General features: G+C 40.6%; 1 protein-coding gene across 1 annotated transcript in view; it reads right to left on the bottom strand.

Moving 5' to 3' along the window:
• tmtc2b (transmembrane O-mannosyltransferase targeting cadherins 2b) overlaps window positions 1-9,451 on the bottom strand; it is a 112,017-nt gene extending 102,566 nt beyond the window's left edge. Inside the window, exon 1 of the mRNA XM_078257659.1 lies at window positions 8,996-9,451. Coding sequence (XP_078113785.1) covers window positions 8,996-9,078 — 83 coding nt within the window. The 5' untranslated portion in view covers window positions 9,079-9,451. The remainder of the gene's footprint in view (window positions 1-8,995) is intronic.
• Window positions 9,452-14,453: the final 5,002 nt, after the last annotated feature.

Genomic DNA, 14,453 nt, shown 5'->3' with positions numbered 1-14,453 from the left:
ACTATAGCATCCCTGTTGGATATGGGGGACAGGGGAGTTTTTGTTTCTAATGGCTTGGTGTTCTCTGCTTACATGTCGTGCCCCCTCTCATCCTCAGTCCTGTTAATCCCATTAATATGAAGAGGGCCAAGAGCCTGAGAGTGGCCACAGCTTAAGAGCCATCAGCCAGCATTAGCCCTCGAAATCCAAAACCTTGTCTAGACCCATTAACAACTTAGCCCTGCAGAGTTAAATCATTTGAGACCCACGTCTAATGATGGGAGCATAACCTATAGCCAGCATTTACCCATCACCACACACACGTCTGCTCGGAGCGGACACACCAGATGCATCATGTGATTTGATTCTGAACCCCACTAATCTGGTTCTGTTGGTCAAATAGTACATTTGTTCCACCATTTTGACTTAGTGTATATCTTGGCAGCTTTTTAACCTTCCTCACATTATTGAGTAGCTGTGTTGAACGTCTGCCACACAATACTGACCATGTGAGGGATTTGCTTATTGAATGATTCAGTCCGGTATTAAACATTATTCCCATTTAAAGTGATTATTATCATGTGTGTCTGTCTGTGTGCAGTATACTGTATGTGTGTGTGCTGCTATAACCACATGATGTATTAGGAGAGATAATCTGTTGGCTTTTAATTAAATAGCCAGGCAAGGAGCACTGAGAATACCCAAATAAGACTAACATTAACATCTTGTGCAGGGCAGCGAAGTTAATCTCTAATGCGGGCAGAAAACTCGACATTTACATATGGCTACATTTCTCATCCCACTGCATACCAGTGGGGTGATTATAAAGTATTAGAGCCTTATTAATGCAGCTTTGAAGCAGCTTGCCTTGGCCGGGCTAGAGCCCAGCGAGGGCTTTCAAGAAACAATGAGCACGTTGACTGCTCATGAGCAAATTGAGAACAGTTACCTAGTGCTGTAGATTATCCTAAATGACAATCAGCTAAAGCGGGCAATCACCAGAGTGATTCAGCTCCCTTACCTGCCACACACATTCAGTCTTATCAACGGCAGATACAGTAGCAGTTTGTTCCGGTAATCAAAGGGAGTTTCCTTCAGCTCCAAACTGTGTGATCAACTCCACATCACACCATCACAGACTTAGGTATGTATCACGTTTCTCAAGAGTCTAGACATCATCTGGACCTGGAGGTTATGGGTGTCCGGTGGCGTCGAAGGAGCATGTTCCTTGTGTTAAGTGTCATTCAGGATAACTGTGACTAAGTGAAAAATGGGTGGCTTAGTGGTGCTACCATGCTCAGCACTACAACCTGCTACTGTTCACACACTAATCAGATTTGAGCACAACGATGTGTCTTTTAGTTGCAGCAGAGAATATACTTTATGGTAGATTTGTGAATAGCCATACTGTTAGTTGGCGTATTATTGTAGCCTGCCTGATTTTTTTTACTTAAACACAACATGAGCAAACACATTTGATAAGGAGCTCTTAATTTTTTTTTCTTTTCTTTTTTTATTGTGACCAAATAGGGCCACTTTACAGTTTGAAGCAAGAGTCCACAGCGTACTAGTGGCCCATATGAGGCTGTATTTGTTGAACAAGTAAGCAGGTATGGGAAAATCATTAGTTTTGCAGGTATTCTGCCATAAACCAAAGGCTGATGGCACCAAAGGGAAAGTAAAAGTAATTAGTATGTATGGCCTGGGGACCATTGATGTATGTACAGAGCTTAATGGCAGTCGATCTGATAGTTGGTGAGATGTTTCAGACTGACATTGCCATCTATAGAGCCATGCGACTAACAAACTTGTTAGTGTAAAAGTGTCAAATTGATATGCATTGGCCTCGTTTTTAAATCCTGTAGCAGCAATAATAAAGATTTTAATTTCTGTACTTTAATGAACACTTACTTTTGTGTCTGGAATCTATTCCCTTTCTATTGACAGTATTATGCCTACGCATGAGGAGCACCTGCTCTTCCTTCCATTACTATAAGATCCAAATAAGGCTTCCTCCCTTGTTTTGTATTGTTTATTTAAACATATCTTATTTATTGGCCAACATATCAAATGTTGGTGTCTTGTAAACCCATTAGGGTTGGGCACTTTGTGTGCATGGCACGAAAACAAACAAATAAAATCATTGAATATTGGCCTCCCTTGAATTATAGAAAGTGATCCAAAATATTGCAAGTTTCGCTAACTAAACATATTTCCAAGCCTTTAAATTACCAGAGCAATAAGAGAGCTGCAGGAAGGAGAAAGTTTGCATAAGCCTGGCGGGGTCACACTAGCCAATACACAGATCACACATTAGAAGCAGCCTTCCCACTCTGGGCCACACAGCAGTCTGAGGAGCTAATATAACTGTTTTGACAGTCACTGAGAAACCTGGAGACGCAGAATGGAAAGGTAGGGAAAAGGAAGTCCAAAGTTAGGTAACAGGATTGCAGTGTTCTGCTGCAATGAGTGTGTTTCAACACATTTTACATGTTAGGAAGTGCACCAATAAAACACGTTCTCAAATTTAATCGCTGTTGCACATTTTCCAAATATGCAGGTAATTCAGATTTTCCCTTTCTGCCCTCACCACAGGGAATGCAGTACAAAGGCCAGCGTTTTTTATATGAACTTCAGGAGGTGACCAAGATACAGTATAATGAAGTCTTATTCTGGGCCTGGTGATGACAGTGAGGGAGAAAAGGGAGCATCATATCCAGTCACCTGTTTCCTATTGACCTAAATATGAACTCACTCTATCCAAGACTCTGATGCTTGAAGTAATTCTGTAGGGTTTTGTGGGTAAGGGAAGCAACTCACAAACATATCAGAACCCCTCATTAATGGTATTTTTAGAAACAAATGCATTTCTGCCAGGCTAGCTTATCTTGCAATTGTGGCAAGGGTGAACATAACAATTTCTACCCTCATCGGCTATTTGTTGGAAAATGAGAGCTTGGGAAAATGGAGATCCAATCTATCTGTGGTTAGACACTGAGCTGATCTTTCCGGACTGGTGTAGCTCAAGTAACGATGGTCACAGTGGCGGCGTATTCTCACAAGAGATTCATCCATTTCTGTGAAATGACTGGATGGAGGGAGATTAGTTATTGTTTCTTTGATACTCTGGCATCTTGAGAGAAAATGAGAAAGGAATTAGAATGAAAAGAGCGAAAATAACTTTTAAAATACATTAGTTGACAGCTACTGTACCTGGAGCGTAAACAGTCTCAAGTTGGCGCACAGTAATTGTGTATAATGTGTAAGTGTTGGTCAGAAATCTCACACACAGTCTTCCCCTCATCTGAGAAAATCTATCAGAGAAAGTGTGGGGCCAACAAGATTGGGCAGGATGCCTCGCACATATCTCCTTCCTCTCCTGCCAACAGATTGCACTCCCTGGTGATTTGAGGGAGGAAATTCAGGAACATTTAAGCTTCCTCCTCTAAACAACACTTCCATTGCACATTAAAAATAGCCACTACCACACTGGTCATCAGTCATAGTCATTGTGTGTTTATATTAATAACTGACATTTATCTAAACCTGCAATAACTGAATACCATTTACATTGTATATGGAGTAGTCTTTTATGGCAGGTTTGTTATCCATTAACTCTTGAAGCAAAGATCTTCTCTTTAGCTTTAGCTAGAAAGGCTAAAGCTGCTAAATGTGACCTCATGTTCACTAGCTTCTTGCTAACTTTCTCAGCCGTTTTGTGCTGGGGAAGTAATGTTTTTTTTTGCTGAAAACAGGTAATTGTTGTGGGCGAAAAACGCTATGAGAGTGATGAACCAAAACAGTACATTTGCTGGACTTAAAACCAAAACAATTAGCTGAAAGATGCTATAAAGCTAATTCTCTGTGGGTTCATCACTATGAGCAACCCCTTTCATACTTATTGACTTTAGCAACTAAAATATGAATATACAATAATATTGGCTGGATGTGCTTTTAGTCATGAGGCCATCTTCAATGACTCCGTTACACACTGTCTGTGCCATTGGGCACTTTGATGTCTCCATCCTGGCAACTACAAGCAAACACAACATCCTCCATTTGAATCCACTTCAAACCTTCCCGTTCAAACTGCAGAAGAGAGAAAAACCCTAAACTGCTTACCAAACGGGACCATCTGGAGGCAGTCGTTGGATGATGGGCACTGGAGGACTAAAAGGCTTTGGGGGGGTTGATCAAGGGAAGGCAGACAGCGAAATAGAGAGAGAGAGAGAGAGAGAGAGAGAGAGAGAGAGAGCAGAGCAGCTACGTCTACCAAACCATGGCGTGAGTCCCTCTCTGCAGGCAGGGCGGTAATTATAGGGAGCACACAGACAGAGAGCCTGACTGGGGAAAAAAGCGGAGATACTCAAACTGCTGGGTTGCCGCCCTTGGGCTCTCAACATAACCGCAAGCTGCCCATCCTACAGTATAGGCCATGAGAGTAGGGTTCCAGATCAGTGCACTGACACACAGTGCCATGGAGGAAGCAGCGATGGGCACAGACGGTGGCAAAGTCCACGTCAGGCCAGGTAGGTCAACACAGGCTTGCTTCCACCCCACAAGTACCAGACAGTGGTATAAAGAGTGCACAAAAACCTTATTGTCATTAGACTTGAGGTCGAGTACCCAGTCTACTTTTCTCTGCCTTTGTCTGTGCATCTTTGAGGAAACTGCTGACTATACATGATGACAAAATGGCATAAAATGAAGTAAAAATAAACAAAAAAACACAAAAAATATAAAAAGATATATAGGAATACAGATCCACTACTATTTTTTTCCCCATAACCCGGTTGGTATGATCATTAGACAACATGAGTCACCGCTCAAAGTGCCGTGTGGCTTCTTTGCCGTCATCGACTCGAAGCTCAGATCAAACCGCATCAGCGTGAAGCGTCCAGTTCTGCCCCCAATGCCGACTTCTCTAATAAAGCTTTCAGGGCATGGCGTAGAGCAGTGGCTCGCCGTTACCAACTGTCTTGAGCGTTATAAATCATCGCCCACGCCCAGGGAGGCTGTGTCCTTCCACGTGACCCGCAACCTTCACAAATCCTCACACAGTCAAACCTTACCACATCACACCAGGGCAGATAAATGAGGTGGGGTGCAGTTCATCACATCCGTCATGCTCTTGACATGGAACGATAATCCATAAAGCCGGTGTGTGTGGGCAGGCTGAAATATACCTTGAAAACAGCTCAAAGTTTGCAGCTGTGTAATGGAGAAAGTGGCTGCCTATTTAACTTCACTAGTATGTTTAATTTGCTTAGGCTATTTCTCATTCAGAAACTTTTAAAAAGGACTGCGACATAAATTTCACCACCGGCAATCAAGCTAATAACGCACTTCACCAGGTTTTGCTGTTACACCGCAGGTTTCTAGTGTGCGGGCTTACGGAAAGTCACACAATATTGCACCAGTATTTCTCCTCTGACATTTATCTGGGCTCTTTCATTCTTTCCCTCAGCCCTAACTGTAGATTATAGCAGCAGAGATATGAACTATATGACGTATGATTCCCATTTTCCAGTGCAGGTGTCAAAGCTGTGTGTGTGTGTGTTAATGATGAGGTGTGTCCAGGGGTGAGAAAGGAAAAGCTCCCCGGGGTGGTTCGGCACCGCGGAGCAGGCCACTCTTTCAGGCTGTCGTTTTCATCGAGGGAGGGGCCGTGCATGGGATTATTACTTTTTTTTAACAGCCTGGAGGATAACATTTTCCCTAATAAGGATAAGGATTTCCCTTTTAACTGTGACCTCCTGATGGCCTTGGTTACTATGTATGAAATGCATGAAGTTTGCTGGGGCTCAAATTAATGTGTAACCAGTGATAAGAAGTATGTGTCTCAGAACACACAGGGCCAGACGTGCTAACGCTTTTGAGCCCACTTCAGGCGTATTTGTTTCGCAACGTGCCGTGAAAGCATGGCGAGGTATGTCGAAACAGGCCACACTGAGGTAAAAGGGCAGACTGCCTGTCGCGGGAACTGAAAATGGGAAATTGCGCTTTTCCGTGTCATGCATATGCATTCACGGGAGGGTCAAGGGGAAAGTGGGAGTGTCCCATAAAGAGATGGGAGGGGAGACGTAAAGTATGCCTAATTATGTATATGTACATAAACCGCCCGTGAAAGCGCGCCTCTATTTCGCGGTGAAAATTCTCTTCGCCTCTTATAAGCAGGTGTAAACCTGCCGCAAACGGGTTTCCTCGCATATGCCTCCTGGTGAAATGGCAGCAGTAATCCGAGCAAGACAAAGACATGGGCCAAGGAGACAAGCTGAAAAGATTTTTGCCACAAGGGTCACACTTTTTCAGTTGAGTGAACATGAAATCATTAAGCGTTACAGATTAAGCAGTATTACAGTTACTGGAAGAAATGAAAGATGACATTGAATCGCCGACTCAGCGTTCACATTCCATTCCAGCAGTTGTTAAACTCCTCGCTACATTACAAATATTGGCATCAGGATCATTTCAAACAGTCGTGGCATCAGCAGTGGGAATATCGCAGTCTGCACTCAGCCGTATCATAGCACAAGTACTTAACGCTTTGCTACAGCGCAATTTACGGTATAGTGGGCGGAGAAAGGCGCTGACTACCCGATGAACTGCAGGTTTTAGTAAATACGACGTAAACTGAAGTATCACAGCCTGCGCGTTCTGCGGGTTGACCATGGCGCTGATAAATCTGGCCCCACAGTCCTAGACAGATTTATTTTTCTCAAACACTCCCTTCACCATAACAAGAATAGGCGACATAGAAAGAAAGCAACACATCATTACGTATTCCAGGGCCATACGAGACTGCCAGCCAATCGATTGCAAATCCTCAGGTGTCTTTTATGCCAGCTCTGTAGCTCCAAGCCATTTCACACGCGTCCATACACACAGCACAATTCTGGATCCTAACTTTTAATCACTCACTGAGTTGAGTAAATGAACTGCTTTCACAGCCAAGAGCGAAAAAGTAGCACAATCCGTCTCCTCACAGAGAGGAATCAATGTTGCACTGTGACAAAATATCCATATTTAATTCTTCTGCAACTATTTATCATAAACATTCAATGGAAGCCACGGGGTTTACTTTTAAATACACACTAAATAAAACATCAACCATAGATCTTTATTTCAGAGCATGAGGCCTTACATTCTGTAAAACTGATGTCCTTTGAGCTTTTGAAAACCATTATCTGTATGATCCATAAATTACTGTCAAAATAAATCCCACCTATGAGCTGCAGGGTGTTGAGATATATATATATATATATATATATATATATAGATAGATAGATAGATAGATAGATAGATAGATAGATAGATAGATATTTATCACTGCACACCCTCCCTTCCTCTATCTCCCTCCTTCCCTCCCTGGAAGCCCGAGGGGACAGGAGACTGCTGCTAATTGCAAGCCTGAACCAAACACATGGTGTTAAAAACAGATAACACTGGATGACTGATAGCCAGCAATGAAAAACATGTCAGAGACCGAATACGTCAGAGAAAATCCTCAAGCCTTGGAGAACTACAGTATGCCATTCATCCGTTTCATAAGAAGCCTGCAATAACTTGGACCAAAACTCACACGGTAATAAATAACATTATGTTAACATCTCTTCGCAGAATAATCAGAGTTTGGCTCTCTGTCTTACATTAAAACGTGGGAGGCTCGAGGCTCTCCAGCAGCTGACTCTGCAGCAGCAGTCACAAGCAGTGGTAGCCTCTCACCTCTGCACAGCACTGCCACTCCCTGACAGCTTTATGGACACAGAGCACCATTTTTTCTTGTACAAGAGTTGCCTGAATCACCTGACCAGAAAACAAAGTGCAAAAACTATAGCAACGCTGCCACAAGAAAAGTATCAGACGTGTTCTACAGAGCAAAGTTGTGAAGAAAATACAGTATGTTGAGGTAAGCTGTATCCTCTGGGTGCGTTTTAAAAGCTGCACCTGTCGATTAAAAGTAACTGATTGATTGTTATACATAGGCCTACTTTTAGGGCAAAGTCACTTTAAATAGATTAGTAATGGTTCTGTTAAGAACAGGTGTATCCATGCCTATTATCTAGAAATATGAGCTCATTATTAATCAAAACATTGGCTATAAAATGACAGCAAGAGACAACATAGTGATGGCAGAGAAACAAGGATGCCTCTGACCTACATCGATGCATGGATGGTGCATAAAAGAGCCTGAGGCACTGACAACCATTCAGCCATCAAATATCAAAACGGCCAGCCATGAGTAATACATGCATTACCCCGCATCACAGCAGCGGCTGGACCCATGCACCATGCTCGCCTTCTCACACAGATGGCTTTAAGTGGAGGGTAACAATAACTCACAGCCTGTTTTTACATAAATTAATCATAAAATACCGTGCTCAAAGTTCCAGTAGAATGCACATTTGGAAAAAGGGGCTTCTGTGTGGTGCTGTTGGGGAGAGCAGACATATTTCTCCTCCAGAGATCAATTAGTTCCTCAGCACAACTCAAGACTTGGAGCAACTCCAGACTCTGGAGACTGCAACACTTTGCACTGAGGCATCCAAGAACACTGCCTATTTACTACTGGTTTCACTGTTCATCAGTCAAGGAAAACTATAGTGATGCCAGAAAGATATTACTGAAAGAATGCTGCAGGAATATGATTGGAAATGTGAAAATACTGTATGACCATGATGCCTATAAACTCACTAAAAAGACACAGGTGTCTTCACGAATATAACAGTGGTTTCCAAGTTACTGATTTTTGATCACTCTACAGCTCTTCAAAGCACCATTGATACATTGGCACTTTCCTTCATGCTTGTGTTAAAAAAAAAAAAAAAAAGCTCACATGAGTTAACTGTCAGTTTTGCTGGTGCAATGAAATACCTCTCATTCACAGTTATGGCAACATAATGATTTTTGCTTTGCTGTTGTCCAGAAATGATAAGGTAGCCTATCGGTGAGGACACACAGTGGAGCCAGTGCCGTTAGTAACATGAGGCTGGATGTCATTCATTTACCCAAGTACCTGTCATCGTAGCAGAAATCGGCGCCCAGAGTGTTGACATACAGGACCAGAGCCACGGCGCTGCACAGCAATTCTGCAAACATTTCTCTGTCTCGCACACACGCGGGGAAATAATAATAGTAATAAAAAAAAATAAAAAAATAAAAAATACACAGTATAAATGATAAAAAGACAAAGATGCGGAGCGAGACAGAGAGAAGCAGCGAATCCCAATCTCGTTTCCCTCTCAGTCCCCGTCTTTGTCAGGATGTCTCTGCGAAAACAAGTCTGTTTCTCCCCCCATCATTCTCGGCGAAGTGCACAAAGTGGATAATCCATAGGTCGCTTTCTTTCTAACCCATGTTGGGTCTGAGCTCGAGAGCTTGTTATCCTGCTGGGAGTTGGGAAGAAAATAAAACACGAGCAGCGTTTAAGTGAATCTGTGACAGCGAACCGCACGCCTCGCCGACACAGAGGACGATCAGCGCTCTGATGCTCAGCGGCCCCGGCCGCTGCTGGATAATCCGCTCTCAAGTCAGCCACAGAGGCATCTACAACTTCCGGTTGAAATTTCAAAATAAGGCTCGCTGATCAAAATTACATTTTACGAGCAATGGACCTACTAGTGCTAAATACAATATGAGATAGAGCTGGGCGATATGGAAAAAAAAATCTAATATCACAATATTGTTGACCAAATATCTCAATATCGACATTGCAGCGATATTGTAGGGTTGACAATTGGTGCTTACAAAAAAATATTTACACAATGAGATTTTTGATAAACAATCATCATTAATGTGTATATAATAACTAAGTGGGTAAAGGCAAATAATAGAAACGCTAGAACAGTCTGGTAAATTCAGAAAATTACATCACTTTACTGTAATCCAGCCATTAAAACCAGGGACAGATCACTTAGATCACGATATCCAAAATCTAAGACGATATCCAGTCTCATATCACGATATCGATATGATATCGATATATTGCCCAGCCCTAATATGAGACATTATGATATGAGGAAGTTTTCTTCTAATTTGATAGCACAAATAACAGATAAATTAGGACATGCAAAAATAATGTGTTACTAGCCCAAATTGTAGGCTGTCTGCAATGACTGCAAGTACATTTCCCATTACTTATTATTATGACTGAACATAAGTCTTCCGTTATTCACTATCATTCCATTTTTATTATTATCCACTTCTGCATTATCTGATCTTTGATATTTTACATTTTGTTAAGCTCTATTCTCATCTAAAAAAGCAATTAGCAAAAGTACATTAAATGTATTCACATGAGTTTATCGATATTACAGCTTCTATTGTCACTTTTCTCTTGATTTATAATAGAGCTTCAACTTGTGCTTTAAAACTGAGATGCATCTGCTTCACTTCCGCCTCTGCTCTTGGTGTCTCTGGTTAATTGACGCAGTCGTAATCCAAACGCATGTGGTTAGGAGAGTTGGAGCGCATGCGCACTGCCCCTCCTCCGGAGATGGGGATAAATCACACTACATGATGCTGAGAGCCGTTGGTAAGGGTCATTTACTACAACTAACAGTAGTCCATAACATGGAGGTGGTCCTCAGAGTGACGTTCTGGGACATCTAGAAGTTATTCAGGTTGCTAGGCTACTTTGGTTTCTCCGAGCATTATCATGAATATTTTGTTTCATTTGACTATTATTTCATTCCCTAGGGGTTACCACCTTAATGAAAGTAATGTTATTTCAATCAGATATGTCACTCTCCTCATCTACCAACAGCTGCATAGTGTACATTATAGTATAGGCTATTCTGTATTTCTTATTCCTTCATTGGGATGCATACCAATTAAACACAAAAGCTATATGAAGTACAACATGATTGCTGTAAAATCATCTTTTAATCAACTTTTATTCTGATTCTGATATGGCTTTAATAATCTCAACATAAGTGATCACATCTGCAGAAAACAGCAAAAGGGACACTGTGTGTATGTGCTTTGATTTCTGTTCATTGAAAAAAGATAAAGATAAAAAGAGTGGTTGTCTGATTAAATCATAAAGGGGAAAAAAACTTTTTATTTCACTTAATGTGAAGGATACAGAATGTGACATGTTGATTATACTGGCTACTAAAAGTCTCGTCAGTGTCATATGCAGTAATTGCTTTCCATTGCTTTAGGCCTTAACAATGAGTGAAGGCGACATTATAGCTGGCCCCACAGTGACCAGTAGAGGGCTCACAGTGCATGATGTCTGTGGGGAGACAGTACAACTCACATACTCATTACTTCAGTCTCTGTTGTACAACTAAATGCATTGTCCTTAAATAAATCAAATGAAGTTATCCAATTATTATCTTATTGTTCCAAAATGCCCCATTTAAAAAATAAAGTGATAGAGTAAAATAAAATGAAGAGTAACAACAATGTTTGGTTATTATTATACTTTTCTAGATTGAATCCTGATCATGCATGAACAACATGTTTTAATTTCCAAAAACAATACAGCACATTCAAATCAAAGTCTTCCACTGGTCATGACTGTAAAAATGTTCTTGGACTCGCTTCCATAGAGGATATTGCACAATATAAAAAAAGGAAGAGACCAGCAGCAAAGAAAAGAATAGAAAAAAAGAATAATTGTAAAAGTGCCCCAGAGACAAAGCATGTAGCCTGGCCCACTGCATATTGATTCAGGGTTGCTTCAATAGACAGAGCTCATCTGTCGGAGCAGGCGTCAATGTAGCCTTTCACAGGACAGCAGCAGCACACTACGACGTAACACATTTCAGGAATTAATTAGACTGATCAGAGCAACTGGCACAAGGTTTTTGCTTCTGGTCTATGATTCACTGAGGACTGATTAAATATCCAAACATCAACGATCCAACCCTGTTTCCATATCGGGTTCAAAGCCTGACACACATGCTACAATGTCTCACTGTTGCTTGTGCTTTATTATCCACCACTGGCAGAAACAGCAACTACATCCTGTCCTCTGCACATTCTACATATCCTTTTTCCTTTTTGAACTTTTTCTTTTTTGAACTTTTTGCACATCCCTTTATACAGTTGTGTTCAAAATAATAGCAGTCCAACATCACTAACCTCATAAATCAATTTTTTTTGGTAGAAGTGATATTTCTACATGGCAAAGAATTTACTAGTAAGTGTTGTAGAGTCATAGAAAACCAACAGACCCAACAGTCATGACATGCATGCTGCTCATTCTGTGTAATTGAATCTGTAATTGAAAGGGGAATGTTCAAAATAATAGCAGTGTTGTGTTCAATTAGTGAGGTGATTGATTCTGTGAAGAAACAGGTGTCAATTACGGCCCATATTTAAGGAAGGAAGGAAGCAAATGTGTGTATAATAGTACATTTCACACTGAAATACTCAGCAAAATGGGTCGTTCCAGACATTGCTCTGAGGAACAGCGGACTTTGATTAAAAAGTTGATTGGAGAGGGGAAAACATATAAAGAAGTGCAGAAAATTATAGGCTGCTCAGCCAAAATGATTTCAAATGCCTTGAAATGGCATCCAAAGCATGAACGACGTGGGAAAAAACGGTCAACTACCATTCCACTGGATCGAAGAATAGCCAAAATGGCTCAACCAATGATCAGCTCCAGGAAAATCAAAGACTTAAAGTTACCTGTGAGTACTGTTACGATCAGAAGAAGGCTATGTGAAGCAAAGCTATCAGCTAGAAGCCCCCGCAAAGTCCCATTGCTGAAAAAAATACACGTACTGAATAGGTTGAAATTTGCCAAAGGACACATTGACTGGTCAAAGGAGAAATGGGGCAACATTCTGTGGACCGATGAGAGCAAAATTGTTCTTTTTGGGTCTAGGGGCCACATACAGTTTGTCCGATGACCCACATGCACTGAATTCAAGCCACAGTACACTGTGAAGACAGTAAAGCATGGTGGTGCAAAAATCATGTTATGGGGATGTTTCTCATACTGTGGTGTTGGGCCTATTTATCGCATACCAGGGATCATGGATCAGTTTCAATACATCAAAATACTTGAAGAGGTCATGTTGCCTTATGCTGAAGAGGAAATGCCTTTGAAATGGGTCTTTCAACAAGACAATGACCCAAAATACACCAGTAGGCGAGCAAAGTCTTGATTCCAGATGAACAAGATTGATGTTATGGAGTGGCCAGCCCAATCCCCAGACCTCAATCCCATAGAAAACTTATGGGGTGACATCAAAAATGTTGTTTCTGAGGCAAAACCCAGTAATGCAGAGGAATTGTGGAATGTAGTTCAATCGTACAGGGCTGGAATACCTGTTCACAGGTGCCAGAAGTTGGTCGACTCCATGCAACACAGATGTGAAGCAGTTCTCAGAAGTAATGGTTATGGAACTAAATATTAGTGCAGTGATTCAAAGTAAAGCATACCTCTGAGACATTTTTTTGAACAGCCTAATATTCCTTTTTCTTCACTTTCTGTAAAGGTATAACACACACTTGATCAATTTTGGTCATGTTTTGATTTGGAATTGAATGTGCAGTGTTCCAAATGTATTTATATTATGGAATTAAAAGCTATTCTAAGGATTTTGAGCATTATTCACATTTTTTAAACACACTGCTATTATTCTGAACACAACTGTATGTATGTATGTATGTATGTATGTATGTATGTATGTATGTACAGTATGTATGTATGTATGTATGTATGTATGTACAGTATGTATGTATGTATGTATGTATGTACAGTATGTATGTATGTATGTATGCATGCATGTATGTATTGTTTCTGTATTTGTTGTTTGTTTATTTTATATAATTGTTTTAATGTATGCACACCAAAGCAAATTCCTTTTGTTCTGATTCTGATTCTAACTAAGTAAATTAACTCTAGTACTGCACTTGAGGTACTTTGAGGTACAAGTACTTTACCTGATATTTTCATTTGGTGCCACTTCTACTCCAATATTGTATTTTTTACTCTACCTCAATCATTTGCCAGTTAGAGTTACTTCACTAGAGCTGAAACCTTTTTTTTTTTCTTCCTAAAAAAGACTAGTTGATTGGCAACTATTTTGATAATCGATTCATAATTTAAGTCAATTTTCAAGCAAAACCGCCAAACATGTCCTAGTTCCTATAGTTCTAGCTCATAATTTGTAAGAATGCGCTTTTCTTTGTCATGTGTAATAGTGTAATGAATATCTTTACGTTTTTGACATTTGGTTTAACATGTTATACAGCAAACGATTCATCGATGAGTGTTAGCTGCAGCTGTATATTTTACAAGATTAAGACATTACATACAAACCATGTGGAGAGCTTATACAATATCAGTAGAGGAGTATTCAGATACTTTACTCAAGTACAACAAAATACCACATGCACCTGCATTGAAAATGTTTACATAGAAAAGTAAAACTGCTGGAGGCCTAAAAATGGCCCTTGACTGTTATCATATTATATTTTATCTCATTAAATTATTGTTACTGATGTAT

The sequence above is a fragment of the Sander vitreus genome, chromosome 8 (assembly GCF_031162955.1).
Source record: "Sander vitreus isolate 19-12246 chromosome 8, sanVit1, whole genome shotgun sequence".
Classification (NCBI taxonomy): domain Eukaryota; kingdom Metazoa; phylum Chordata; class Actinopteri; order Perciformes; family Percidae; genus Sander; species Sander vitreus.
Note: the sequence above shows the minus strand (reverse complement) of the source record. Positions and strands in the feature narration are given on the sequence as shown.